We start from the raw sequence: 25,956 nt of genomic DNA, 5'->3' as shown, positions 1-25,956 counted from the left end.
AAAGAAGAGTGTTATTTGTACGGCAGTGTTAAAATGACAGACTCTTTGCTTTCACTCCCTGAAATAACCCTGAATGTAGTTCTCATTTAGGCTTAGGGCTTTCCAGTTTGGCAAGACCACATTAAGAAATGTGTCTTTTGGTAGTTAAATATATGTCACAAAGAGTAGAAGCCTAGTTTGCTGACTTCAGTGGCCCTGTTCTGTTAGGGTGAGCAGGTCTAAGGTATTTTTAGCACTGGAGACTCTTCCCCAGTGACCCCTGCCCACACACCCACATCCCCAGGATGAGGCTGCATTCTCCACCCATACATGGGGCTGGTGGAATAACCAAGGGGCAAATTTCAAGTCTTCCCACACAGCCAAGTCCTTGTAAGAGTAGCCAGATACTCCAACAGGCTGACGGTGTTTCTTTCAGAGCTGTTCTGAGGAGGCAGGCAGTTAAGTTTAGAACCAAAGTTAGAGGATGGAAATCGTGCTGAGGAAGACAGGTCGTCTTGATTCCCAGCTAAGGAAAAGCTTTCTTAGCTTCTGTACCAGGAGGGCTGAGTTGAGCTGTATATATCGTGCCTGACTGGGCCCAGAGTCCCCGGGGGCAAGGACCTTGTGGAATTCACTTTTGGTCTCCCCGGTGCCCAGCACATCTGGTGCTTCCCAAGTGCTTGCAAAAGCACATGAAATGAAACAAGGTACAGCTGGCCGGCTTTCCAGAGTTCCCGACTGATGGTGCCTTACCGAGTGGGTCTACCCATTCCGTGACAAAGTCCTTACCTCTTAGGGAAAAAAATTGCAACACATGGATTCCCCTTGTGTGGAAGAGAAGTCTGTTTTTTTCTTGTGGTTAAATATTTCATTCTTCCATCTCTCTCTGCTAATGCCGTCAGCCTATCTTTGGTTCCATCTGTCTTCACCTCTGTTCCACCCTCTGGTGAAGGAGGTTGTAGTCCATCCCCACGTCTCATCACTTGGTCACTTTTCTTCCCACTCCTGGTCGTCGCTCCCATCATTCATTGCCAGCTTCCCTTCTTCTTTCAGCTCTTAGTCTTGGGGGCTTTCCTCTGTGGTCTATGAATACGTCTACATTTCTCTTATCTCATGACCTCTGCTGCCTTCTCTCTTCCCTTCGCCGTCAAAAGTTTCTAGAAGGAATGATTTATCCTTAAAGTCTGGCAAGTCCTCACTTCTCATTCACTTCCCAACCTGTGGTTACCGGTCAGCTTGTCTCTTCCTAAACTGCTCGGGCATGGAGCACACTCACAGTTTGCTAAAACTGGGTCCATCTCATTCTTCTGCGTGTTCTCCTCTCTGGGTCATTAAACAACGTTGAAAATTTCTTTTTGAAATTCAAGACACTGTTCCTGTTCTCCCACCTCTGAGCATGCTTCGTTCCTTCCTCTGTGCTGGTTGGTTCTCCTCTGCTTGCTCTTCGGATCACACGTTCCTGAGGGCTCTCCCAGGCTGGCTTCTCTTCTGACCCGGACTGTCTACCCAGCCTTCTGGCCCTCTCTGACTGTACATACTTTCCAGTAGGCGAGGATCCACAAACCTTTATCTTCAGCCGACACGGTGCTGTACATACACCAGCAGATCCCACAAGTCAGGTACAAAACTCAACTCAATCTTAACCTGCCCCCGCTCCCCATTTCACACACAGACACATGCTCTTCCCGAGGGCTTTATCCCAGTCAACCATTCCACTCTCTCTCCTGTTGTGTAACTCAGAGAGCCAGCGTCTTCTCTCCCCTCCCCCCACCTCTTCTGTTCATTGCCACATCCTGCTAAATTTGTCACAGATCTAGCTGTCTCTTTCTCTTTTGCCCATATCCTCATATCTTTCTTCCAACCTGCCCCTCTCAGATTCGTCCTCCACACCGCTTACTGCTGTAAGTGGCCACGCTAAAATGCAAATAAGATCGCAAAACCTGGTTGCCTGAACCGTTCATTGTGTCCCACTACCTATAGGATGAAGTCCAGACTCCTTACCATGGAATACAAGGTTTTTCTTTTAAATGGCTGCTTGTTTACTTGCTGTGCTCTCAGCCACCCCTACCCTTACCTTTGACCCAACCAAGCATTTTGTAGTTTCTTTAATGCCCTGGTGCAGTTCTTGGTTGTTTCTTGAAAAGTCTTTTTGCTCTTAACTTTCTGGTCCGTAATAGTGTTACTGACCAGGGTTCTCGGCCTCCTTTATCAATAGAAATTGATAAGAGGCCAGATGAGAAATTCAGGCAAGGCTTTCCTGGGGCCCCTGCTGCAGCAGGGGGAGCGAGAACAAGCGGCAGGTTCCTTTGCTCACTCGCTTGCTGAGCAGGGGTGCGAGCTGTTTCCTTATATGGGTTGAGGATAGGAGCAGGTCCAGGGGTCGGACTTGAGGGCTGGCTGGGGTGTTCTGCCCACCCCTCTGGCGGTGGTGTGTGCAGGGGGCATGCACAGTGCCCTGCTTTTGCTCCCTGCCTTTGCTCCTGGCTCTTTAGAAGTGGCAGTTGGGTTTTTGGTCTTTTTGTATCTTGTTGTCCATAATTTGCCCCAGTGCATGCACGTAGTTATTTTTAGTACCTTATAGTTTATTTGTATTTTGTTGCTCCAGGAGACGTTTGTCTGGGTGAAGCATTGCCGCAAAGGGTCCCGGGGTCCCAGCCTGTCTCAATAGGATATGTCTTCCCTGGTCACTCCTCCATCCCTGAGGAGCTGATCATTGTTCCCATCTTTGTAACCCCCCTTACACTGCACAAACCTCCGTTAAAGCACTGATCACCCTGAAATTTCAATTTTTGGTTTTACATTTCTAGTTCCCCTACTAGACCATGAACTTAGGTAATCGACCATACTCACCTAGCACTGGAGACACAGCAAGGCATTGGCTCCTCTAAGGGCTGCATGCATGAATGAGTGGAGGATTTGACAGGTTAGTGAACCACCCACAGCATTGTCTCAAGGCTGCTCTGCTGTTCCCCTTCCCCTGACCTCATTCAGTTAATTGATGCATCCTGCTGATTCTGTCAAAGATCTATCTGTCCATGTTTGGGACAAGCCCAGGAAGCCAAATGGTAGTTGTGAAATCTTTAGGTTTACTTTTTACCTGTGCTGTCTCAGAGAAATTGCAGTGAAAGCATTGTTATAATGCTAGTAGCAACAACTAAGGTTTATTTAGTGCTCTACAGCCTGGAGAATCTCAGATGAGAAAAATGAAGTACAGAAAGGCTATGACTTGTTAGAGGTAGGTAACAGCCCAGGTCTTCAGATTCCAGATCCTCTGATCTTTGTATTATTACACACTGTTTCAGATGCTTCCATCAACAGGTGATTTAAAGAGTTACAATCTTCCTCTTTCAGAGGGCTACTACTCTGCTGTTGCCTGCAGTCTCTTGCCAACAAATAACTCAGTTATTTTACTGCTCTGGGCTTCATTATTCCTTGTGAATTCGTAAGGCAGATTAAGTCCCTGTTTTCTGGGAATTGAGAATCTTCAGACAAGTCATAGTGAGTCAGAGAGAAATGTTTTTGATGTGAAGGAAATGGAACGAATGTGTGGTTAGTTAATCTTTAAATATTGTATGTGATTCATTCATTCAGTAGTACTTGTTGAGCCACCCATCTGCTGGGCACTGTATGACTGTCATGGTCCCTGCTCTCATGGGGGTCATAGGCCACTGGGTGAGACAGGTATTAATCGGACATGCCTGCAAAAGTGAATGCATGTATTATTGGAGGCGGTGTTGGGAAGCCGGAAAAGCCCTGGAGTAATCACGAGGCCAAAGGTTATAGCTGGGTGAACCAGGAAGTTCCTTCCTCCTGCTGGGCCTCTTTCTTTTCCTCTAAAAAATAACCAAGGTGGAACCCGTTGGTGTCTTAGTTCCTTCCAGCTTACTACGTCTTTGAACTCTTATCTAACAAAGGCACATTCAGTGAGTCAGAAGGCAGAGCAGAAAGTACGATTCTTTTGTGTGAACTGATTGTTAAAACATGACATGTTTCATTCGTTATCTCTGTAAGCAGAGTTCAGGCTTACAGTTTCCATCCTGACTACCTTGGTCTACTGAGAAAAGCACATTTTACTTTATTAAAGCAGCGCTTGGCATTTTAGTGGACCCCCTTGCAATGTTTAGTTTATTCTGACATTTGAGAGATTGGATCCTCTTTGTTCTGTGATCTCAAAAAATCATCAACCCCCCAGCCCCTAATTCCTGTATTTGATATGTAAAATGGAAGTAATAACCCAAAACTTCTTAATAAGCCCGCAGAGGCACTGATTCAGCAAGGAAGCAAACATTTGTGGAGCATCTGCTGTGTGCACGACACTGCTGAGTACAGAACAGACACGAATAAGAAGTGGTCCCTGCCCTCAAGGAATGTATGGTTTAGTGGTAGAAAAAAAGCATAACTATTACAGGTGCCGTGGTAGACGTTGATGTAGGGTCGGACGTACAAATGTAAGAGCTGTACGTAAGTTCTGCTGGCTGGTGGGAGGGGAAACCAGGGGGCAACGTAGTATAGGGAAGAGAATGTTAGGTTTAGAGTCAGAAGAGCTGGGTTTTCGGAATCTCCGTTCTGTATATATTAGTTGTGTGACCTTGATTCCTTTGAGCCTGGGTCGCCTCATCTAAATAAAGGAAGTAATGATCCTTCTGCCCCATGGTCAATGTGAGTGTGGAACTGTACACGTGTGTATGATAGAGCTCTATCTGTCTGAGCTCTAGGGGCAAGGTCATGTTCCTGAATAAAATGGCTGTTAGGCCACTTGTAATTGCTAAGACAAAAGATTTTTTTTTTTATATATATATATATTTATTTATTTATTTATTGTGTGGTACATGGGCCTCTCATTGTTGTGGCCTCTCCCGCTGCGGAGCACAGGCTCGGGACGCACAGGCTCAGCGGCCATGGCTCACAGGCCCAGCCACTCCGCGGCATGCGGGATCCTCCCGGATCGGGGCACGAACCCGTGATCCCTGTATCGGCAGGCGGACTCTCAACCACTGTGCCACCAGGGAAGCCCCAGACAAAAGATTTTATTTGAAGTAAAGCTCTCAGATTAAACCCGAACAGGCATCAGCAACCTTTCAAAGGTAGCGTGCCAGCTCTGCTGCCTTTGCCGGCCTGTCCTGCAGATCAGGCGTCTGTGCGCACCTTTCCTGTAACGGCAGCGGGTGTGGTGCAGGAGGCAGTAGGAAGTCCGGTGGCCCCCGAAAGCCCATCCTCACCTTGACTGTGATGGGAGGTGTGGACTGATGTCACTGCTCACCTGTGCCCTCAGGAATGGGGACGCCGTCAAGCTGTGTCTTAACTCTGACCTTTACCCCCTTCTCCCTCGTGCCAGATTTTATCATGTGGGCGACCTGCTGCAACTGGTTCTGCCTGGATGGACAGCCTGAGGAGGCCCCACCACCCCAGGGAGCCAGGACGCAGGCCTATTCCAACCCTGGGTACAGCTCCTTCCCTTCCCCCACGGGCTCGGAACCAAACTGCAAGGCCTGCGGGGCCCACTTCGCAAGCATGACCAGGAAGGTGAGTGTCGACCTCTCGGCCTGCTCGGTCGCTGTAGCCTCAGGCCTTCAGGCAAGTCTGCTGACCCTTCCATGGTGCCTGCCCCTGGCCTTTGCCTGTGCAAAGCTGGCAACCCAGACCTGTCCTTTCACAAAGGTATTAAAACTAACCAAGCAAAAACAACACATCTTGGCGTAGATTTGGAGCCAGCTAGATCTGAATTCTGATAGCAGCTAGGCAACTTCCTAGCTGTATGACTTAACCTGTCTTGAGATTCATCTTCTCCGTCTATGAAGCAGGGATATAATAATTGTACCCAAGTCAACATCTCGCAATGTTGTGGGAATAAAATGCGCTAAGCTGCGAAGGGTGCCCGGTGCGATGCTTGGGGTGCAGCAGGCACTTGCTGTTATTTCCTTCATTAGTTGCCGTCATAAAAAGCCTGGCTGCAGGTGAACTTGTTCTTTTTATTGAAAACAGTGTCAAGGACATCTCAGGTACGTCAGGACCCTAACAAGATGAAGACTGGAGCTTATTTACTGTTGCCATTTCATTTGAAATGCATGGTAGCCGTGTTTTCCAGATTAGTGAGCAGGAGGTAAAATCACTGGCTGGGCCATGGTGTACGGGTGAGGGCCATCCCTCTGTCTGTGGTAAGCACGCCTGGGGCCGAAGGTGAGCCCTGACCCAGAGAACTGCTGCATCTGTCTTCTTCTGCAGAATGAGAGGTTTGCAGCCTAGAATGTGACGTTTAAATGATGATAATGAGAAATTTGAGAGGAAAAAATACTTTCTAAACCACCTTCTGTATGCCAGGGACTATTTTAAGCAATTTATAGAGTTTTTGTTTCATTTAATCCTCACAGTAACTCTATGATGTAGGTTTTAGGGTCCCTACACTCCCACTTTACATATGAGAAACTAAGGCTTAAAGTTTAACAGGTAAAAAGGAAACTGTCAAGTTCCTGACAGCATTGGAGACATTAAAATACTCATTCTTTCCCCTCTACTTAAGTAGCGCCCCAAGATCACCTGGTTATTAAATGGCAGAGCCAGGATTCAAACATAGGTCTTTGACTCTCAAGCTTTCTCCCAGAAGACAGTCAGCATGTCAGAATTTCTGCAGCTCAAAGTGTTGACCAGCCACCCCTTTGTAACTGTAAGACGATGGAGAATTGGCATTTTGCCTTGTAGGTTGTATTTTGCCTACACCTCAGTGCAGTGCGGGGAAGGTGGGCACGTAGCCAAGCTTTGTTGTGGTTTGCTTGGCTACCCCAGTCACTGAGAACTCAACCAGAGAGGCTCCTGCAGGCCAGGGGACTGTGGCTCGGTGGGCAGGGGTGCCTCTCCTTTTATACGTAGGCTGAAAGGTTCAGTCCATGATGGAGACTGAAGTGGTGAGTAGGAGGAACTCGGGGCCACGTGGCCTCAGTGCTGTCGGTGGTGGAGACGGTGGGGTGGAGTTAGGGTCTGAGATGAGATGGAAGGAGGGCTGTCGGGTCCTGGTCATGTGCCTGGCACTGAGCCTGGCATTTCAGATGCGTTGTCTCACTGAAACCTTACAGCAGCCTATGATGTGTGTATTACTATCATTTGTTCCCATTTTACAGATGAAGAAATTGTTCCCTTTATCTAAGGTAGTAGTTTCAGGGACTCCTCAAGTGCATCAATAGTCTGTTGGATGTCAAAGCTCGTGCTGTTTTCATTGTTACATTGTGAGAAATGCTAGGAACAACCAGCTGAAGTGGCAGAGTAATTGGCAAGAAAGGAATAGGGAAAACCCTCGTTTAAATGAGGCAGCATGGGGAATTCCCTGGCGGTCCAGGTGTCACTTTCACTGCCGAGGCTGTGGGTTCAATCCCTGGTCAGGGAACTAAGATCCCGCAAGCCGTGTGGAGCGCCCCCCCCCAAAATTAATTAAGAAATAAACAAATAAAGGAAGCAGCATGAATTTGCAATAGGTTTGTTTGAAACCACCCTCCCCCCTTTTTTTTTAAAGTCAGTTATCCTCTGGAGTGGAAATGGAGAGAAAGCGCAGAGAGGACGATGGTGGTGATCCAGGCTCAGGATAAGCATGTCGAGCACATTGGAAACTTGAGAGAACCAGGGGATCTAGCGAGTTCTTAACATTGCTCAGCCTGAAGAGAGAACGTGAATGAACAAAGAAACCGCCCCCAGAGAAAGGAGAATGATGGTTGGGTCAGGGTGGGAAGATGCTTTATTTTCCTTATAGTGGTTATCACCACCCAACATACATGTGTTTGTGGATTGCCTGTCTTCTCAGATGGTACATAGGATAAGGGATTTTGTCAATTTTGTTCACAACTTTTCCCCAGTATCTAGAACAGTGACTGACACGTGGTAGGTAGGCAATAAAATTTTAGAAATAAATGAATGAATGAACGAATGACTGCTGAGTTGAGAGCGGTTTGAAAAAGAGGAAGTAGACCAGAGAATTTCTATTTTCATCACTTTATGGCTGACATTTCCATGCTGAAGATTTTCACTGAGGGCCGATTCTGTCCCAGCAGCATGCTAGTAGCTGGAGCTTACAGTTTTGTGGAGAGAATACTAAGACATAGGTCTTTCCCTTAGGGAGCTTACTGTCTGGTCGAGGAGGCCCACATTTACAAAGAACTAATAATAGTCAGTTGCGTAAGTTAAGTACTAGGGCATCAGGCATTGTTGGTAAATTGATAATTCTAGCCGGATGAAGGAAAGTTTGTTGATTTGCAAAGCAGTGGCTGAGGTAAAAGCACCAGATGTGGAGCAAGTTCAAGGTGGACTTGGGAACTGTGAGTGGCCTGTTTGGCCAGAGTGCCTGTTTGGCCAGGGAAGTTAGGGCAGCAGGGTTGGGATCAGGTGGTAAAGGGCCATGACTGCCATGGTAAGGAGTCTATCGCCACCAGACAACAAGGAAGCATCAGAAGGAGTTTGAACAAAGCAGCAACCTGATTGATCCCATTTCAGGGAGCAGACGTGGCTTCGTGAGGAGGGTAATTCGATGGAGCCATAGGAGTAGCACTTAGGAAGCTCTTGCACACCTGGCGGGAAGTTCCCAGAGCCTGGTGTAGGGTGGAGGCCGAGATTGATCGAGGTAGCTTCCATTTAGTGAGCAGCTCTTTGTGCCAGACCTTGTGAAGAAGTGGTTGTTAACCCATTTTACAGATGAAAAATTTGAGACTCAGATACAACAGGTACTTTAGCTACTAAGATACAAGGGCACACAGCTGTTGAAGACAGATGAAACGGAGGAGGAGGTCAAACTAAAGAAGGCAGAGAATCGGTCTGGGTGCCTAGGAGCCTGACAGTGATTAAAATAAGGATTTTTTTTTTTTTATTCAGTGGTTCAGTGGAAAATATATTATTCAGTATCTACTGTGTGTCAGATATTGCGTGGGCTAGGCAGGCAGAGATGAAGAATGTCAGTCCTCCTTAATAGGGAGCTTGTAGTCTGACAGGAAGATGGGGGCAAATACGCAGCCACACAAGGAGACAAAAAGAAAGCTTCTGTAGCAAGAAGAACTTTTGTGGGGGGAAAGAAAGTTCCAGTCTGGAAGGTAAAAGATGGTTATTGGTACAATGTTTTCTTGCCACAAAGGGATGGATTAATTTTGTGAATATTAAGGATGTTTTCTCCTATGAGAACTTTGCACTTGTAATTTCATGCTTAAGTGGATCAGCATCTTATCTTAAGGGTTTGGCATTTAACAGCTGCAAGCTTTTAAAATGTCTTTTCTAGAAGTGTTTGAATTGACGTGATTACATGGATCCTACTGTCTCTTTTTCCTTTCTTCATCGAGGTCAGTATTTTCCGACTGCTCATTGGGTACAAAGTCCAGAGAGCACTAAGGACTTCGTAGAGAGGACGTAGTAAGAAAGATGGAGCCCTGCCTTCCCAGAGTTTCCAGTCTCAGAGAGAAATGGCAGGCTGGGATTTGCCACAAGCCTCATATCCCATCTGTATTGGTAACACCTACATATGGTCTAGCAGCAGCCCTGCCTATTTTGGAGGGAGTTTGGCGCCCAGCCTCTTGAGCTGACCAGGTTGAGCAGGAGGCTGGGGAGGTGGTCTGGCAGGGAGGTTGTACTTGGGAACGTAGAAGAGAAACTCAAATCTCAGAGTAGAAAGGGGGTGGCTCCTAGGTACTGGCCCGCGTCAGAGATGAGGCACGGGGGAAAGGGAAAAGGAGGTGACGGTGTTACCTTTAAGTGCGTTGCGCGCCCACCGCACGCTGAGGTTTGCTGTGCCTTAGCTCATGTAGTACTTGAGTAGTCCTTGGAGGTAGGCTGAGCTTCCGACTTTACAGGTGAGAATCTGACGCTCTGGGAGGTTATCTGTTTTGCACAAGTTCCCTTAGCTGGGACGTGACCAGCTAGGACTTAATCCTAGTGTGTCATGCCTCGGGCTGCCCCTTTCCTCCCGGTGGGCTGCAGGAGGGGATGCTTATGGGCAGGATGGCTAGGAGGAGGGGCTGGTGGGCTGAGAAAGTGGGCCCGCCCTGTGCCAGGGAACGAGGCTGGGGAGAGGGTAGAACAAGGAAGGGTGGATTGGCAAAGGCGGGTGCCCCTGCCAGCCTCCCAATGCTGGTGTTTGCCTGTGTTCCTGGCATTTGTGCAGGCTCGTCGGCTCCCCTAGGTCATCTTTCATGCGACCTCATGAGTCAGTTTGCACCATTTGCTAGAATTTATACATATGTATTTCCCTTGCTTGTTCTGCCCACGTTTGTTGACAGCTGCTTTTCCCTTCTCCTTTGTTCTCTTCTGCCTCTGCAAACTGAGGTTTTAGCCTCAAGAGAGCGCTGTCTTACTCTTTCCCCTAGGGTGTGTTTCAGATGCCAATGCCGGGACTTGAGAATCCCTGGCGAGCTGTGGGTTACGGAGAAGCTGGGTTGGTTGCTGCCTTTGCATTCTGATCTTGCATCCAATACGCTGCACACCTTTGAAGAAGAGAGGTGTTTAGATCTGGCTGATTGAGCAACTTGGGGCTTTTTAATTGTGTCAAGCTAGGTCTTATCAAACTGCATTGACTTAAATAATGTTCCACGTCAGGACCTACAGCTTTACTACACGGAAGCCTCGTCATTTCACTCTGTCATCCTAAGCACATCTCATTGCCCAACAGAAAAGCTTTAGATATGACTGAACCCCCAATACCCAAAAACATTCAGTTTCTACCTGAGTGGCTACTGGTCCCAGAACCCTTATGAAGCGAGTGCAGCCATGCGTCCTTTCCAGTCAGTCGCTGAACATTTTATTGTCTGGTTATAACTGTGTAGAGAATAAGGGAGCTTGATATGTGTCCTTCCCCAGCTTCTAAGTATCACTAGTCAAAACGATGGAAGCATTATGCTTGTTTTCCTTTACTGCACGAATGACACTTAGAGAAAACGAACTATAACGACGTCAGCTATGCAGACTTTTACTTCAGTGCCACACAAGAGTATCTGTGATTTCGACTCTGGGAATCTCAGTCTCCTGGGCATTCTTGTTAGCTTGAATAACTTTCTATACTTAGAAAAGAGGGAGCGGAAATCTTTAGGTTAATACTTAAGTCACCACAGGATGAAAAGTTTTTAATTTCTCTAAAGGATGAGTGAGGGCGCCCTCCGGGACCAGCCCCGTGGGCCCAGGGATTACCCGTCTGGTGGCATGTGGCCTGCTGGTGGCTGGAACAGGCCTCAGTCAGATGTCACCGTGCTCGGTCAGCCTGCGGGGCGAGAGGCCGAGGATTTGCTTCCTGTGAGCTGAGCAAGCCTTCATGAGTTGTGTTGTCTGCGAGTTGTCATGAGTTGTGAGTTGTCTGTTGTCCTGGGAGGAGCTGCTGCCAGGCGGTACCAGCTTGCCTTCCAGGCGCTCTCGTCGCCCATCTGAGACACCCTGTACTTTCACAGATGAGAGCTCCCTAATCACGTCCAGAGGGCCTCCTGGAGCTGACTAAATATTTGTCCTGGGTAGGCTCTCAGGCACCACTGAGTTCCCAGCACTCTGAGTGGGCCTTCCTGGGGTGGGGGTGGGCCTGGGCCTCAGCCTCTGCAGACGGGGCACGGGGTTGGCAGTTGGGAGATGGAGAGCCAGGCCCTTGACTCAGCCCAGCTGTAGGCTCGCCTGGGGCTGAGTTAGGCAATGTGAGCATGACTGTGGGCACCAAACTCAGACCTCGAGTGAGAATCCCAGCTCTACTCTTTACTGCCTGCCCTTTAGGATGGGATTTAATCTCTCTAGGCCTCAGATGCTTGGTCTGTAAAACAGGGAAGTACGCGGATACCTACTTTGCGGGGTTGCTTTGAGAATTAAATGACAAGCCAAATCTAGCTCTAGCACATAGTGGCCCCTCAATGATTTAATGAATAACATTAATAGTAACAACAGTCACCACCATAACCTTTATGCATTTGCTTTCTTATCTCAGCAATAAAGTAGAAAGAATCATAGTTCAGGATTTGAATCTTGACTCTTATCATTGGCTTGTATTTCCTAGCAAGAATAATTAAAACACTGAACTTATTGAAGACTCATGTGTCAGATATACTAAATGCATTATCTCTTAACTTTACAACAATCATATGAGGCAGTTGCTGTTATCGCCTTGCTTTACAGATGAGGAAACTGAGGCCCAGGGAGGCTGAGTTAGACCCCCAAGGTGACGCCACAAGAAATGGAGGAGGGAGACAATGAAAATGCGGGGTTTTTTTATCCTGAAGCTGGTAGTCTTAATTAATAGCCTCCATTTCTCTACCAGTAAAATGAATAAAGTAAGCCTCCGACGGAACACTCCACGTAGTGTCCTGTATGTGAATACATGATGCCTACAGGGGCTGCGCCACCTCCAAGTGGCTCTTACCCTGAAATCTGCAAGGTAGCCTGCACGCGCAGGGAGAGGAGGAGCTCAGTAAAAGTAAGAGTGATGGGGGAGTCTCGCCCAGCTCCCATCGCACTGTCTTGTTCTCACTGTCTGACGTGGTTTCCTCTGCCTCTTGCTCTAAGCAGCAGACCTGCTTGGACTGTAAGAAGAATTTCTGTGTGGCCTGTTCGAGCCAAGTGGGGAGCGGGCCCCGCCTCTGCCTTCTCTGCCAGCGTTTCCGAGCCACAGCCTTTCAGCGGGAGGAGCTCATGAAGATGAAGGTGAAGGACCTGAGGGACTATCTCAGCCTCCATGACATCTCTACCGACATGTGCCGGGAGAAAGAGGAGCTGGTGTTCTTGGTGCTTGGCCAGCAGCCTGTAATCTCCCAGGAGGGCAGGACTCATGCCCCCAGCCTGTCCCCGGACTCCCCCGAGCAGCAGGCCTTCCTGACCCAGCCTCACACCAGCACGATACCTCCTACCTCACCCGGCCTCCCTTCTTCACCCCCAGCCCAGGCTCGGGACCGGCAGCAGGTACGGGCCCATTTGCAGCCACACCATCTCTGCCAGTTGGAGGGCTCGTTTTCCTCTCCCGCCTGTACCGTGGGAGTGGGGCAAGGTTAAGTGTCCGGATTATGTGATGCCTTTCTGCTTACTGATGAGGGATGATGTTTTCTGGACATCCAACTCACGTTTTGGCTTTTTTCAGGGATATTGATGCACGATACTGGGTGTTTGTGTTTTTTGTTTGTTTGTTTTAATTTTTTATTTTATTTTATTTATTCATTTTTTTTTTTGGCTGCGTTGGGTCTTCGTTGCTGCGTGCGGGCTTTCCCTAGTTGAGGCGAGCGGGGGCTACTTACTCTTCACCGCAGTGCGCGGGCCTCTCACTGCAGTGGCCTCTCCCGTCACGGAGCACAGGCTCCAGGCACGTGGGCCTCAGTAGTTGTGGCGTGTGGGCTCAGCAGCTGTGGCTTGCGGGCTCTAGAGAGTGCAGGCTTAGTGGCCATGGCTCACGGGCCCAGCTGCTCCATGGCATGTGGGATCCTCCTGGACCAGGGCTCGAACCTGTGTGCCCTGCACTGGCAGGTGGACTCTCAACCACTGTGCCACCAGGGAAGGCCTTTTGTTTGTTTTTAATATATACATATCCCAGTTAGAGAGTTTTTAAAAATTCATTTTTCCAGAAATATTTTGAGAAAACTCACTGGTATTCTTTGTGTTTAGTTCTGTTCAAATTGCCCTCCTACTTACTCACCTTTGTTGTGGTCTTCCTTGGCCGGATGGGGAACTCCGTTCCTCAGTGACCGTCACAAGGCACAAAGGAAGAAAAGGAACATGTAGAGGGAAGGGAGAGTGGGGAAACACTGTGACTAGGACAAGGGCGCTGCTTCTCTTGCCAGCCTCTGTCTGGGTGGGGCAGTGGTTGGTGGGCTGTTGAACAGTAAGCAGCCTTACCAGCATCCTAGTGGGGCCTGGGAATGGTAAGCTCAGAGCAGCACATCGACTGAAACATGAACCAGGCATGAAAAGTACAGAAATGAGTAACACATTGCTTCTGTGCTGAGAAAGCCCCTCTAAGGGGGAAGGTAGATGCAGAAACCAACTATTGGATTAGAGTGATGCAGGTGGACCTCACCGTTGTGTAAGGCATGATGGCGTCCCGTAGACATACGTAGGTGCCTTAGTGAGCCTTTTACTTACATGGCTTGGGCAATAGTGGGAGGATTAGGACCTAAGAAATCCGTTTTCCACATCCAGTTTGTCACTGACTCTTGGGTCAGTTTGGGTGAGGTTTGAGCCTATAACAATGAAATGGGGTTAGTAATCCAGACCACGTTTGCTCTTGCCAGGATGTTGGGAGGACAGACTAGCGTGATCTCACGCCTAAAGGGCTTTGAGCCGCCTAGAGCAGGCACGTGCCAGTGTTGTCAGTTCCCACACAGGATGTGGATGGCTGCTACCTCTTGTTTATGATCACTTCCTTTGCCAGGATGGGGCCCCCTGATTCAGCTCTGACGAGCACTGAGGCATAAAGGCCACTGTGATAGCATGCTTTACCTTCAGGAAACTCAGCAGCTCCCTTGTTGGCTTGAGCCTGCTTTCTCCCCAGTGCGCTCTGGAGTTTAACTCTTCCCTCAGCTCTGGCTCTGTCTGCTGGACAGGTTTGGGCTCCTGCTTTGACTTCCTCCCTTTGCTTGACTAAGTGTTTTCGCTGTGTTTATGGGGAGCCAGGAGAGTGCCTTGAGGGATTTTTTTTTTCCCTCAAGAACCTTCAGGTGGCTTTTCCAATGAAAGGAGTCGGTTTTAAGCTTCCTTTCATTAATCAGAAGTTTCCAGACTGCACCCACAGGAGACACTGTGTACCGGATCTCATTGGGTACTTCTCTGATGTTTTCAGAGGGCCTTCAGGTCAGCTCACATCCCCTGTTCTGGTGAGGTCTGCATTTTGTCAGCCAGAAAAACAGGGGAAGCAAAGTAACTTGTGCGTGGCTGCCCAACGATTCTACAGCGAACTGCACCCAGGATGCAAATCTGCTTATACCATTCACCCTACCAGGGCCCTTTCCTGTACCTTTAATGTCCTGGCAGTAGTTGCTGGTGAAGAAAGTGTGTGGAATAAGCACAACTGTGCACACATATTCATTGTAGATTTTGGTTTAGCCAGTGGGCAAACTGAAAAGACAGGAGCATACTTTGCAGCATGAGATCTAGTTTCTCTTTCCTGGAAAAGAAAGGACATACAAGAAGCTGTCTACTTAGGATGAGGTTAGGCTCTGAAAGACTTTTTGTAACTCCAAGGTGACACCAGGAGGCCAGTGTGTACTACACCGACGTAAATCTAAGAGAAAACTAGACGTTGTTTTGGATGCATCTCCGTACATGTGTACTATATGTGGGGTTGTATCGTCCCTTGGCATTTTTGGTGGTGATGGTTATTTCTACTCTTCATTGCCACTGTAGTTGCTTGCCTGTTCTTTTTTTTTTTTTTTTTTTTTTTTTTTTGCAGTATGCGGGCCTCTCACTGTTGTGGCCTCTCCCGTTGTGGAGCACAGGCTCCGGACGTGCAGGCCCAGTGGCCATGGCTCACGGGCCCAGCCGCTCTGCGGCATGTGGGATCTTCCCGGACCGGGGCACGAACCCATGTCCCCTGCATCGGCAGGCGGACTCTCAACCACTGCGCCACCAGGGAAGTCCGCTTGCCTGTTATTAATTAGCTCCGTATTATGCATCCTAATCTGAGATGAGCGGCTAGAGGCAGTGAGTGACTGGTTTCTTTTACTGAGACCAGTGGAAAAGGCCTGTGAGCTCAGACACCTCTTTGCTCTGGGCTCACACCAGGCCCTTTGCCTGTTGGGAGCAGTGGGTGAAGAGGATCTAGTTAAGGGATTTGTGGCTTCAGTGGTGATGGGATTAGGAGGCTCACAGTTCTGACTACTCTGTGGCAAAACCTGAAGGAGTATCTAGGAGGAACCTTTTGAGAAGTTAGAATTCTAAGCAGAATGAAACTTCTTAAGCACAGGCGTTTGTCTTAAATAGTCTCAGGCTAATAATAATTTTTGACCAGGTTTCAAGACAGCTCTCAGTAATAGTGTGCCCTGCTGGTTGGAGCATATTTCTAGAATGTGAGAGCAGCAGCTAGCCAGAAGAGAGGGGTAGGGTGGTGAGGGTCTGGAAACTTTGTCTCATCCAGGCCAGATGAGGAAGTGGGGGAGATTTTGTGTGGAGGAAGGGAAGCTGTGATATGAACAGCTGGGAAGAAAATAGTTGGCATTGGTCTGGGGGCAGAACCAGGGACGGTGGGCAGAAGTTGTCGGGAGGGTAGTTTGGGGTCAGTATCAGGAAAAAACTTGACAGCGGTCCCTCACAGGAGTGGACGTGTTATCTTCCTTTCACTCGGAGTGTTCAAACAGACTAAATTGACGGTGAATGGCGGTTAATGCCGTCCTGGTGGTGGGCAGAATTAATGCATCTTGTTCTAGAGTTGAAATTTATTTCTATTGCTTCCCTGCCTGACAAAGTCAGTGTTAAAGAGCAGGCTTTTGTAGTGCTGTTATGCGAGACTCCAGATTTCCGGGGGAGATGGGAATGCGTTTTGGATATGGTGTGAGCTGGCAAGAGGCCCATGCTATCCCTGGGACATCTCTGTGGATGTGATGGCACCTTTTTCTTCCCACAGGCCAATGGCCATGTGTCTCAGGACCAAGAGGAACCCGTCTACCTGGAGAGCACAGCCAGAGCACGTGCTGAGGATGAGACGCAGGTGGGGCCCCTGCTTGGGTCTGTGCCTTTGCCTTTGCTCTTTCACTGGCGTTCTTAGGATGTTATTAGGAACCTCTTGGCAGACTCAAAGTGGAGAGAGGAGAATCAGTGTGTGATGATAGTCCTTCTGAAATTCTGTTTTCAGGGGTGGAGTTTAGTGTTAGCATTCCAGATTAACCTTTGTGGCTGTCAGTGTGTTCGTGTGGAGTTGTGAGTCACAGTGGAGACTGGGGAGCCACATGGCCCATTAGTTTCCAGTCTCTTGACTTTCTAAGAGCTGCCAGAGGGCAGGCTCCCGGTGCCGCTGTGCAAATCTTGTTCTTTTCTTCTGCTTCTAGCACACAGTAGCCATTGTTAGGGGAAGGAAGTCAGATAGTCAGGAGGAAAGATGGGAGGGAGTTCAGGCCTCAGCCGTGGCGGGCCCAGTGCACAGGGGGGCACAGCCATCGGGGCCGTGGAGCTATTGTCACGGGTGCATAGAGAGGATGCTTGACCAGGAGGTGGGCTCCTTCGTGGGAAAGCAGAACTGTCTCCGGGGGAGAAGGACCAACACCATTCTCAGTAGTTTCTGCTGCTGCGTTTAGTCATCACAGCAACCCTGTGGGGCAGGTCTGCTGCCTCTTCTTCATGGAGGGGCAGTTGGGCTCCGAGAGGTGAGCCACTTGCCTGATACTATTCAGTACTAATCGGCGGAGGAATCAGATTCAAAGCCAGGGCCACCTGCCTCAGACTGCAGCTCCTTCTACTGGGTCATGCTGCTGGGCGGGTCGGGCCGGCTGCGCCTCAGCACAGGGCTCGGGTTGGGAAGACACCGCGGTCTCTCTTGCGATGCAGGGCGCCGTGCCAGCTACTACTCCTGTTCCTACTCCTCTTGAGGCCAGTCACCAAAAGCACGGGGTGATGAGTGCTCTGGGGTCCTGGGAGGGAGAGCCTGGGTTGGGGGAGCTGAGCCCACCGATCTCATCTTTGCCTTTGCAGTCTGTTGACTCAGAGGACAGCTTCGTCCCAGGCCGGAGGGCCTCTCTGTCTGACCTGACCGACCTGGAGGACATTGAAGGTCTAACCGTGCGGCAGCTCAAAGAGATCCTGGCTCGCAACTTCGTCAACTACAAGGGCTGCTGTGAGAAGTGGGAGCTGATGGAGAGGGTGACGCGGCTGTACAAGGATCAGAAGGGGCTACAGCACCTGGGTGAGGGGCCGCCTGGGTGACAGCTGCACGGAGTTCCAGAGTGTTTGCTGTCTCTCTTGAGAGTCGACATCGACCTGACTAAATTTCCCTGCTTTTAGCCCAGGAAGGAGTCACCTTACACATCTGCAGCCTCTAATAATAGCTGTCCTTTGGAGTTGAGGGCTGGGATTGGGTATTTACTCCTCAGGGCAGCCTGTGAAATAGGCGTTATTAGTGTCTTCCTTTTATTGTAGAGCCCAGATTTGAACTGAGGATTTCCTGGTCCAAGTCCGTGGCCTTTCCCCACACACGTCACCCCTGCCATACTGACTACTGCCTTTACCAGTACTCCTTCTTTGCACACACGGTGCAAGAACACTGTGTCCTGCCTGCACTTGGGCTGTTCATTTCCCAAAGCATGGTAGCATTTTCAGCGATGCCCAGTAAAATATCAAGGTCTGTGCTCAGATGAGTTTGGAAAAAAAAAAAAAAAGAAACTTTATGTCCCTGCTGCTGATTCATGGTGGATGAATAATGGAACAGTAAAGGCAGAGAAGTCCTGCAGAAGAGAGAGGAGTTGAGCCGTGTGGAACTCTGCATTTCCTGAAGTGACTTCACCCAGAACCTACCCCCGCCCCCTGCCCCCCAACAACCCCTCCCCCGCTGATTTGGTCCTGCAGGTCGTTTTGACTCCTTGCCTGCTAACAGTGGTTGAAGTCGGATTTGGGGCTCTCCTCTCCCAGAAGCTCAGATTCGTCAGAGTTAGGGGACATCTGACTGGTCACCTGATCACAGACTCTCCCCTTTGGGATCGTCCCCAGAACCTCCCTAGAGTGGCGAGGACCTGGGACTAGGAGATGGCTCCGCCGGGGGGCTGCATCCCGACTCCCTGGCTGACTGGATCAGACTGTTCCTCCTTTCTTGACTTAGTGCTGGCTTCAGAAGCATCAGAAAAGGACACTGTGCTTATGCAGTATCCTTCCTGCTTGGCAGTTTTGTTCATGGCAAAGCAGTGGAATCTCTCTTTCTAAGACTAGACCAGACACCCCGGCAGGAGCTGTGTGTGAGTCCTCCGCATGTAGGGGGAGTGAGGAGGGCGGGTGTTCTGTCTGGGCTCTTGGCCGGCCTGGTTCCCAGCAGGTGAGCAGTCAGAGTTCGGAAGTGAAGGCAGGGTGGCTGGAGACTTTCCTCGTGCCGTCACATATTCAGACGCCTTCTTTCTCTTTCCTTTCCAGCATGTGGTGCTGAAGACCAAAACGGTATGTAGTTGTTCCTGTTTGGGAACAGGCTTAGGCTCTTAGCTCTTCTGTCCTTCCCCTCCTTCAGCTGTGATTCCTGTTATCAGTCTAAGAATTCATGTCAGCGTCCAGAGAGGGTGTGGGGGAATTCACTGGGAACCAAGGCTTTTCAGCATCTCTGGAAATTCTCATCCCTGTCCCCGTGAAGGGACAAGAGTGGCAGGACACCTAGGGGCAGCCTGATCTGCATGCCTCTGGGTTGTCAGAGCTCAGAAGCCAGCATTTGTAAAATATTCAGCAAAGCAAGTGGTGGCATGTGGCACATCCGGTGCATTTCCCACACTCCTGGGGCTAAGGCACTCCCTCCCCTATAGTTTTCACTCCATTTTGGTCTGAGTGGGAAGGGTTTCTGTGTACACCTTCAGGGAAATCACTTGGGATGTTTCTCAGCTTCTGGTACCAACTAAAAAGAAAGAGTGGTGGGAACTTCCCTGGTGGTCCAGTGGTTAGGACTCTGAGCTTCCACTGCAGGGGGTGCAGGTTCGATCCCGGGTCGGGAACGAAGATCCCAGATGCCTCGCGGTGTGGCCAAAAAAAAAAAAAAAAAAAAGGGTGGTGACCTGACAGCCTTGTTTGTACAGGGCTGGGTAGTGGTTAGAACTGCTCTGGGGATAGATCGGCGCTCAGCTGCCACAAACTCACCCATGTGTTAAAGACCACCACTGGGCCTTTGGGCACCTCCAGAACACACTGCAGGAATCTTGACTGCAGATCCAAATCATTCTAAAACATGCTAGACCTTTTTGAAAGCCTAAAGGCTACATGGCTGTTTTACTAAATAACAAATTTGGAGAGTCTTCTGAAAAAGTTTTAAAGTGCTTTGCAGGTCCCTGCACTACTCTGAGAACATCCTTTCTTGGGGAAGAGCTCACAATCATACAGTTCAGAATGGGGCACAGTCTTCTGGCTGATAAATTCTCAAGAGTTGAACTCCCCCAAATCATTTGGAGTTCTAAACTGACTCCCTCATCTGATACCAAGATCTGGCCAATCCACTTGGTGTCTTTCTTTTTCTGATTCCTTGGAAGAATGCTGGCAACTGAGTTGATGAATTTGTTAATCCTGATAGAAATAATCAGTAATGAAATTCTATAAATTACTCCAGCTGATCTTAGGTATTTATATAGTTCAGTTGTTTCCAAACCTTCCCTGTTAGGGCCAACAGCTCCTCAAAGGGGTAAATAGATTTCACTACCTCTTAACAGCCAGCCTTCCTCAAGTGCTTCTTGACTTTTTGAATAGTCCAGGGAACAGGAAAAGAAAGTGCAGAGGCAATGGAGTGTGAGAGAATTCCCTGTGGAACCGTAGAGGTGGCTGGTATGGGGCCAGTTGCCTGTTTATAGCTACCTGGTTCAGGCTACCATTTAAAACATGCTGGGGATGGTTGGCTTTGGGGAAGTGAAGGTTTTTCTGTTCCTGCAGCTAACCTAGGATGCTGGTCATGCCCACTGTATCTTACCACTTGCACAAGCCAGTTAGCCTTGTCGAGAACTGTGCACTGAGCAGTTAATACTCTATTGGCAGTCCCTGCCCTCAGGCCCCTTGCCCAGAAGTCCGCCTGCCTGGATTTGAACCCTTGGGCAAGCCACTTAACCCTTTGGTCTCAGTTGCCTCATCTATAAAATGAGTAACAAGAGTACCTGCTTCATAGTTTTTGTGAGGATCCAATGAGTTAAAACATGCAAAGCATTTAGGACCCTGCTAGCACCTGTAAGCTTGCAATAAATGTGGGCTGTTATCATTCCCTTGGGAGATGTTCATTTGTCAGACATTTAGAGAGCACCTACCATGTGACTGGTTGCAGGGGTTCAAAGATGAAAATCAGACCTCAGAGCACATAGCAGATGCTTCGTACATTATTATAGAAATTGATTGCATTTGTTGAATTTAGGGGCCCATAGTGTAGCAGGGAGACAAATAGGCAAACTGAAAAATTCTCATGCAGTGTGATGAGCAGTCATGAGAGTATGAATAAAGCTGTGTGTGGGGAGCAGAGAAGAGGGATCCATAATCTCTGCCGGGTTCTTGCACCACGACATCTCCTCAGAGGAAGCCTGGGGGTCATCTGTGGCATGGCCCAGGGGCTCCTGTGATCCTTGGCTTTATTAAATTGGGGATATGTTTACATATAAGCCTCATGATCCTTAGTGAGCCATTCATTACAGCTCCATTTATATCTAAACTTTTCTGAACCAGTTTTATCTTTTCATCATGTTCTGCCTCAGAGTATTAAGTCCCTAAGTGCCACTCACTGGCTGTATTACAGCCTCAGTTGTCTGAAAATTATTTCTTTTAAGCTTTGAGGACTTTGCCTTATTTAGTTCTCATGTTCTGGGGACGTCTTTGGTCTACAAGTACTTGACTCTTCAAATCTATAGCCTGACCTATAGAGGTGCAGATTAAACAAAGAAGTGAAATTAACTACTGGGGAAAAGTTTTCTTGGAGTTCAGTTTGAGTGAAGTATGTGGATTTGGGGGGGCTTTTCCCAGTGTGCCTGTTCTCCCCCTGTCCCCCAACCCCGTACACTTAGACAGTCTTCTTACTTTCCTCTATACCCCCTTTCTGCTGTGTGTGTCCAGGGGGAGCAGTGCCATCCAGCCTGGAGGAGAACCTGTGTCGGATCTGCATGGACTCGCCCATCGACTGTGTTCTGCTGGAGTGCGGCCACATGGTCACCTGTACCAAGTGTGGCAAGCGCATGAACGAGTGTCCCATCTGCCGGCAGTACGTGATCCGAGCCGTGCACGTCTTCCGATCCTGAGGGCTTGTACCAGCTTCTTCAGTGCCTTACAGGGACATAGCTCGAGGTGTCTGGGCCCACAGTTGGCCAGCTTGCAGGGGGGCAGCCTAACAGGAAAATCTGCAGTGTTCCCAAGACCAGGGCAAGCAAGATGCTGTGTCACCTCTGGGCATGCACAGATCGCACAGGCAAGTCCCTGTTTCAGCGATCTTGGGGTGATGATGGTAACTAATGAAGAGAGGACTTTCTGGAATTTGGACCGTATCTTCCTCCCTTCCTCTGAGAACCTAAACAGTTTCACCCTTCCTCCTGTAGCCCACCCATCCCCCTGAACTGCGTGTCTCTGTTCCACCCATCGGAAGTCCTGGTGGAAATGGCTCTCTTCTTCCCCAGCACATCTGGATTCATTTCTGGTCCCTCTGGCTTTCTGTGCTTTAACCGACCTTTGCTAAAGTCTCTTGCTACATTACCTAAAATCCATGTGTTTCTTCAGACCAAAAAGATGTTAGCTTCCCAGACCAATAGTGATCCTCCTTAGGACAGAATTTGGCCCAGTAAACTCATTTCTGGCGAGAAATGAAACACAAATGCTATGGAAAAAATTTGAAGTCATTAAGAGTTGCTTCCTTAAGTGCTGGGATTGGAAGCTATCAGTCTCTTGACCTGACCTTGGCAGTCAACAAAGCATCTGGCTTTCAAACTGCTGGGAAATTCCAGTCTCTGTGCGCGAGATGGTGCGTGGATCATCTCTGCTGCTTCTCTTGGGGCCTGACTTTGTGCCATCCTTAATTTTAGTTTATGAGAAAAGGGAAAGCATTGGGTGGAAGCAATGGCTTTCTGCTTGGCTTTGCCTTGTCCAGCAGCCAGCCTTAAACCACTTTCCCCTGAGCGTGAGATCCCTCTTTCCCATGGAGGTTTTAAACATGGTCTCACTGAAGGAACAGAGAGAGAGAGCCTCACGCTTCTCTAGCTAGACTTCTCATGAAGCTCCCAGAGACTGAGCATGTAAGACAGAGCACCTAAGAGGTATCAGAAGGTACTGAACGAGGCTGGATTCAGCCCTTGAGCAGACAGCTGGAAGTCTTAGTTCCCCAGGTTGGTGGGGACTCCCTACTCCCATTTCCTTTCTCAACCTGCTGATTTAGGGGCAGGTCAGGAAGAAGCATTCTCTAGGCCCTTTAGGAAGGGCCGTGCAACGAACAGGTGATGTTCTCGAGCCCTCTTAGTGTCTTTTCACCACTGGAAGAGCTTAAGTTTGCCGGAGAAGCTTAACCAAGCACAAGCGTACGTACTGTGTACTATCAGAAGAGTGGTGTGTGCTGCCGTCACTACTGGGCGAGCTATGCAAACCCTTGAACACCCGAAGGCCTTGGCAGTCCCCCCACCCCCACCCCATGCAGCCAAGATCTCTCAGACTGGAAGAACCAGTCATGACTTTGAAAGCAGTGGGAAACCTCTAAGAGGACCTGTTTATTGGTACAGACATGTTTAATGCTTTCTGTCAACCACTAATCTCTTCTGGGGGAGTGAAATAATTTTAAAGTGGTTGTCAGCTGAACACTGGACCACTTACCTTGACATTATACTGGGTGATTTGATTCTGAGCTACAGCCTTTCTAGGAACTGGGGGAGTCAAGAAATTTCCCTATAAAGACATCGTCTTTCATCTTTCTGCTGGACAGTAAATACTACAGTTTACAGTGCCTACCAGTTTAACAAAGGATTCAGCTACTCCTCAATTCCACTGTGAAACAGGTCTACATGTATGCAGCTCAGTTACAACCTAGCAATAACTTCAGGGCAGAAGCTGGCTGTCTCCCTACTTAAAACTTGCTTTCTCTGCTGAGGCCTTACCTCTCCCTACCTCCCAACTTCCCTCTTAGACATGAGTTAATAATATCCTGATGGTTGGTCTGTAACCTCAGTAAGAATTAGAACTGATGTCATTTACTCATTTTGGAGAAAGAACTTGCCTTGAAGTCTTCTAACCTCTTTTGGTGGTTTCCATTTACGGAAAAAAGGTGGCAAACACCTCCCCCCACTTTTTTTGTATCTTCTTTATTCCTACACCAAGTAAAAGTTGGGAATTCTAAGATCCCATTTCAGTTACTATCTAACCTAGGTAGAAAACTTGACTTTTATCCTTGAATATTCTCTCCTGCTCCTCATAGGTCCTTGGTCTTAATTATCATGGAAACATCTAATTCTTCCATTATTCCATGGCTTTTGCTGTGACTGTTCTGAGGTTTCAGTTGAGACTTGTTTTAAAAGACATGGACAGCTGACTGGTTCATAATACATTGGAATAGCTGGATCCAAACTAGTAAGAATAAGCTGTACAGGAATTAGTGCTCAATATAAAATGTATAAATTTGTTGAAATCTTTTGGATGTGAATGTGTTATTTCAAGTGGCTTATGTTAAGATTTTCTCAGACTTACTTGGGTGTTAAGAGCAAACCCAAATGTGTATTTTTTTTTTTTTTTTTTTTTTTTTTTGCGGTACGCGGGCCTCTCACTGTTGTGGCCCCTCCCGTTGCGGAGCACAGGCTCCGGACGCATAGGCTCAGCGGCCATGGCTCACAGGCCCAGCCGCTCCGCGGCATGTGGGATCTTCCCGGACCGGGGCACGAACCCGTGTCCCCTGCATCGGCAGGCGGACTCTCCACCACTGCGCCACCAGGGAAGCCCCCAAATGTGTATTTTTTGTTACAGAGCTCTGCTTTATAACTTTGTAATAAAGTTTCAGTATAGATGCCTGTCTGATCTGGTGTGAGGATACCAGAGGTCTGACAGTTAAGACTGACATGAGCTGACAAACCACAGGCTAATCCCAGGCACACAGGCATGCTCTTGAGAGACTGCATTATTTTTGGAGATGCTTGGGCCATGTGGCCTTGGTCATGGAAGAGCCTAGAAGAGGATGGGACCTGGGTAGGAAAAAGGACCAATCCTAAGTCCAAATAGGAAAACGCAAGTGAGTTCAGGCATGGGACACTGATTTGGTAGAGGCAGACCTTAAAGATGTGGGTAGAAAGGAATCTAAGGACAGCCAGGGTGCCTAGTTAAGTCTTCAGGTGACCCTGGGAGATGGACAGTAGCTTGTGGATACAGCTGTGGTGGCTGGAGTGTGGCTCAGAGGTTGGCCCAGCATCGAGGGCAGAGTGCCCTGTCTGTGCAGGTCTGTACGCCTGCCTGACCAGGTGTCCAGGGGAGGGGACCCCTGAGTAGGCCGCCTTTGGGAGAGCTGGATTAGTGCAGATCTGCCCTGTGACTGAGGAAAGAAGAAATCTTGCCAAAAGGGCATAAAGCCTCGAGGCTGAGCCATAGCACTTTGTCCTCATTGTTCTGGGCAGCTGACCTGTTCAGCACCCTGGATGACCTCTTGTCTGCTGCCAACCAGCAGCAAGTAAACAAAGGCTCAGAGGAGGGCAGGCCTCCAGCACTCTGCTGGGGAGGTCTAAGATGATGTTGTTTACGGTCTGTGGAAATACATGGATACAAAATCACATCTAACCTCAGCAGCAAAGAAAAATTGTGTCGGAAAGACTGGAAGGAAATAAACACCTTGTACAGTGAACCGAAGACAACACACCCAGCGAGGCAGGGAGGGGCTGAGGGGCTGAGCTCATGACTGAGACTCCCCACTCTGCTGTGCGGCACACCCTGAGTGAGAGACCAGCCAGGCAAAAGGGCAGTGTCTGTGTCCGTTGGCAAAATCCTGAGGGGAGAGCCCTGTTCTGCTGCTCTGTCCAGTTGCTTGGCCTGAGGAGGCTGGAGACGGGATGAAAATTTATGTAGGTCAGTGCTCAGAGGAGCAGCTTTTGTTTCCACAGAGGACAGAATAAAGTGTCATCTTCTCAACAGTGAAGCCAGACTGAATGGTGCCTATTCAGAAACACCAAACGTCCTGGCCTAGAGTCAGGGCACCACCCCCTCCTGCCCTTCCTCCCAACACATTTTCAGCAGCAGCTGGAAATCCCGGTCAATCAGGTTGGAGTTGGCCTCCCAGCAGAGTGTGACCTCAGCTGAGCACACTGGAGGAGGGCCGGGGCAAGGTGGTGGCCCAGACTCAGACTCATGCTCGGGTATGCTCCAGAGACTGAGTCACATTAACCTCACTCACAAGGGCTGGACAAACAAGCCTGCCAATCTGTTGAT

At 48.9% G+C, this 25,956-nt stretch overlaps 1 protein-coding gene across 9 annotated transcripts in view; it reads left to right on the top strand.

Moving 5' to 3' along the window:
- Positions 1-24,182, top strand: part of RFFL (ring finger and FYVE like domain containing E3 ubiquitin protein ligase) — a 67,672-nt gene extending 43,490 nt beyond the window's left edge. For 6 of the 9 annotated variants that reach the window (XM_033848265.2, XM_033848271.2, XM_033848270.2 and 3 more), the window contains exons 2-7: positions 5,315-5,502; positions 12,472-12,861; positions 16,508-16,591; positions 17,569-17,779; positions 18,994-19,017; positions 21,637-24,182. In XM_033848265.2, coding sequence (XP_033704156.2) covers positions 5,315-5,502; positions 12,472-12,861; positions 16,508-16,591; positions 17,569-17,779; positions 18,994-19,017; positions 21,637-21,818 — 1,079 coding nt within the window. In that variant the 3' untranslated portion in view covers positions 21,819-24,182. The remainder of the gene's footprint in view (positions 1-5,314; positions 5,503-12,471; positions 12,862-16,507; positions 16,592-17,568; positions 17,780-18,993; positions 19,018-21,636) is intronic. The other 3 variants (XM_033848267.2, XM_019945355.3, XM_019945358.3) reach the window with 3 other exon arrangements.
- The last annotated feature ends 1,774 nt before the right edge of the window (positions 24,183-25,956 follow it).

This window comes from Tursiops truncatus, chromosome 20 (genome assembly GCF_011762595.2).
Source record: "Tursiops truncatus isolate mTurTru1 chromosome 20, mTurTru1.mat.Y, whole genome shotgun sequence".
Taxonomy (NCBI): Eukaryota; Metazoa; Chordata; class Mammalia; order Artiodactyla; family Delphinidae; genus Tursiops; species Tursiops truncatus.
The sequence above is the reverse complement of the archived record's forward strand: the minus strand, read 5'-3'. Positions and strand labels throughout refer to the sequence as shown.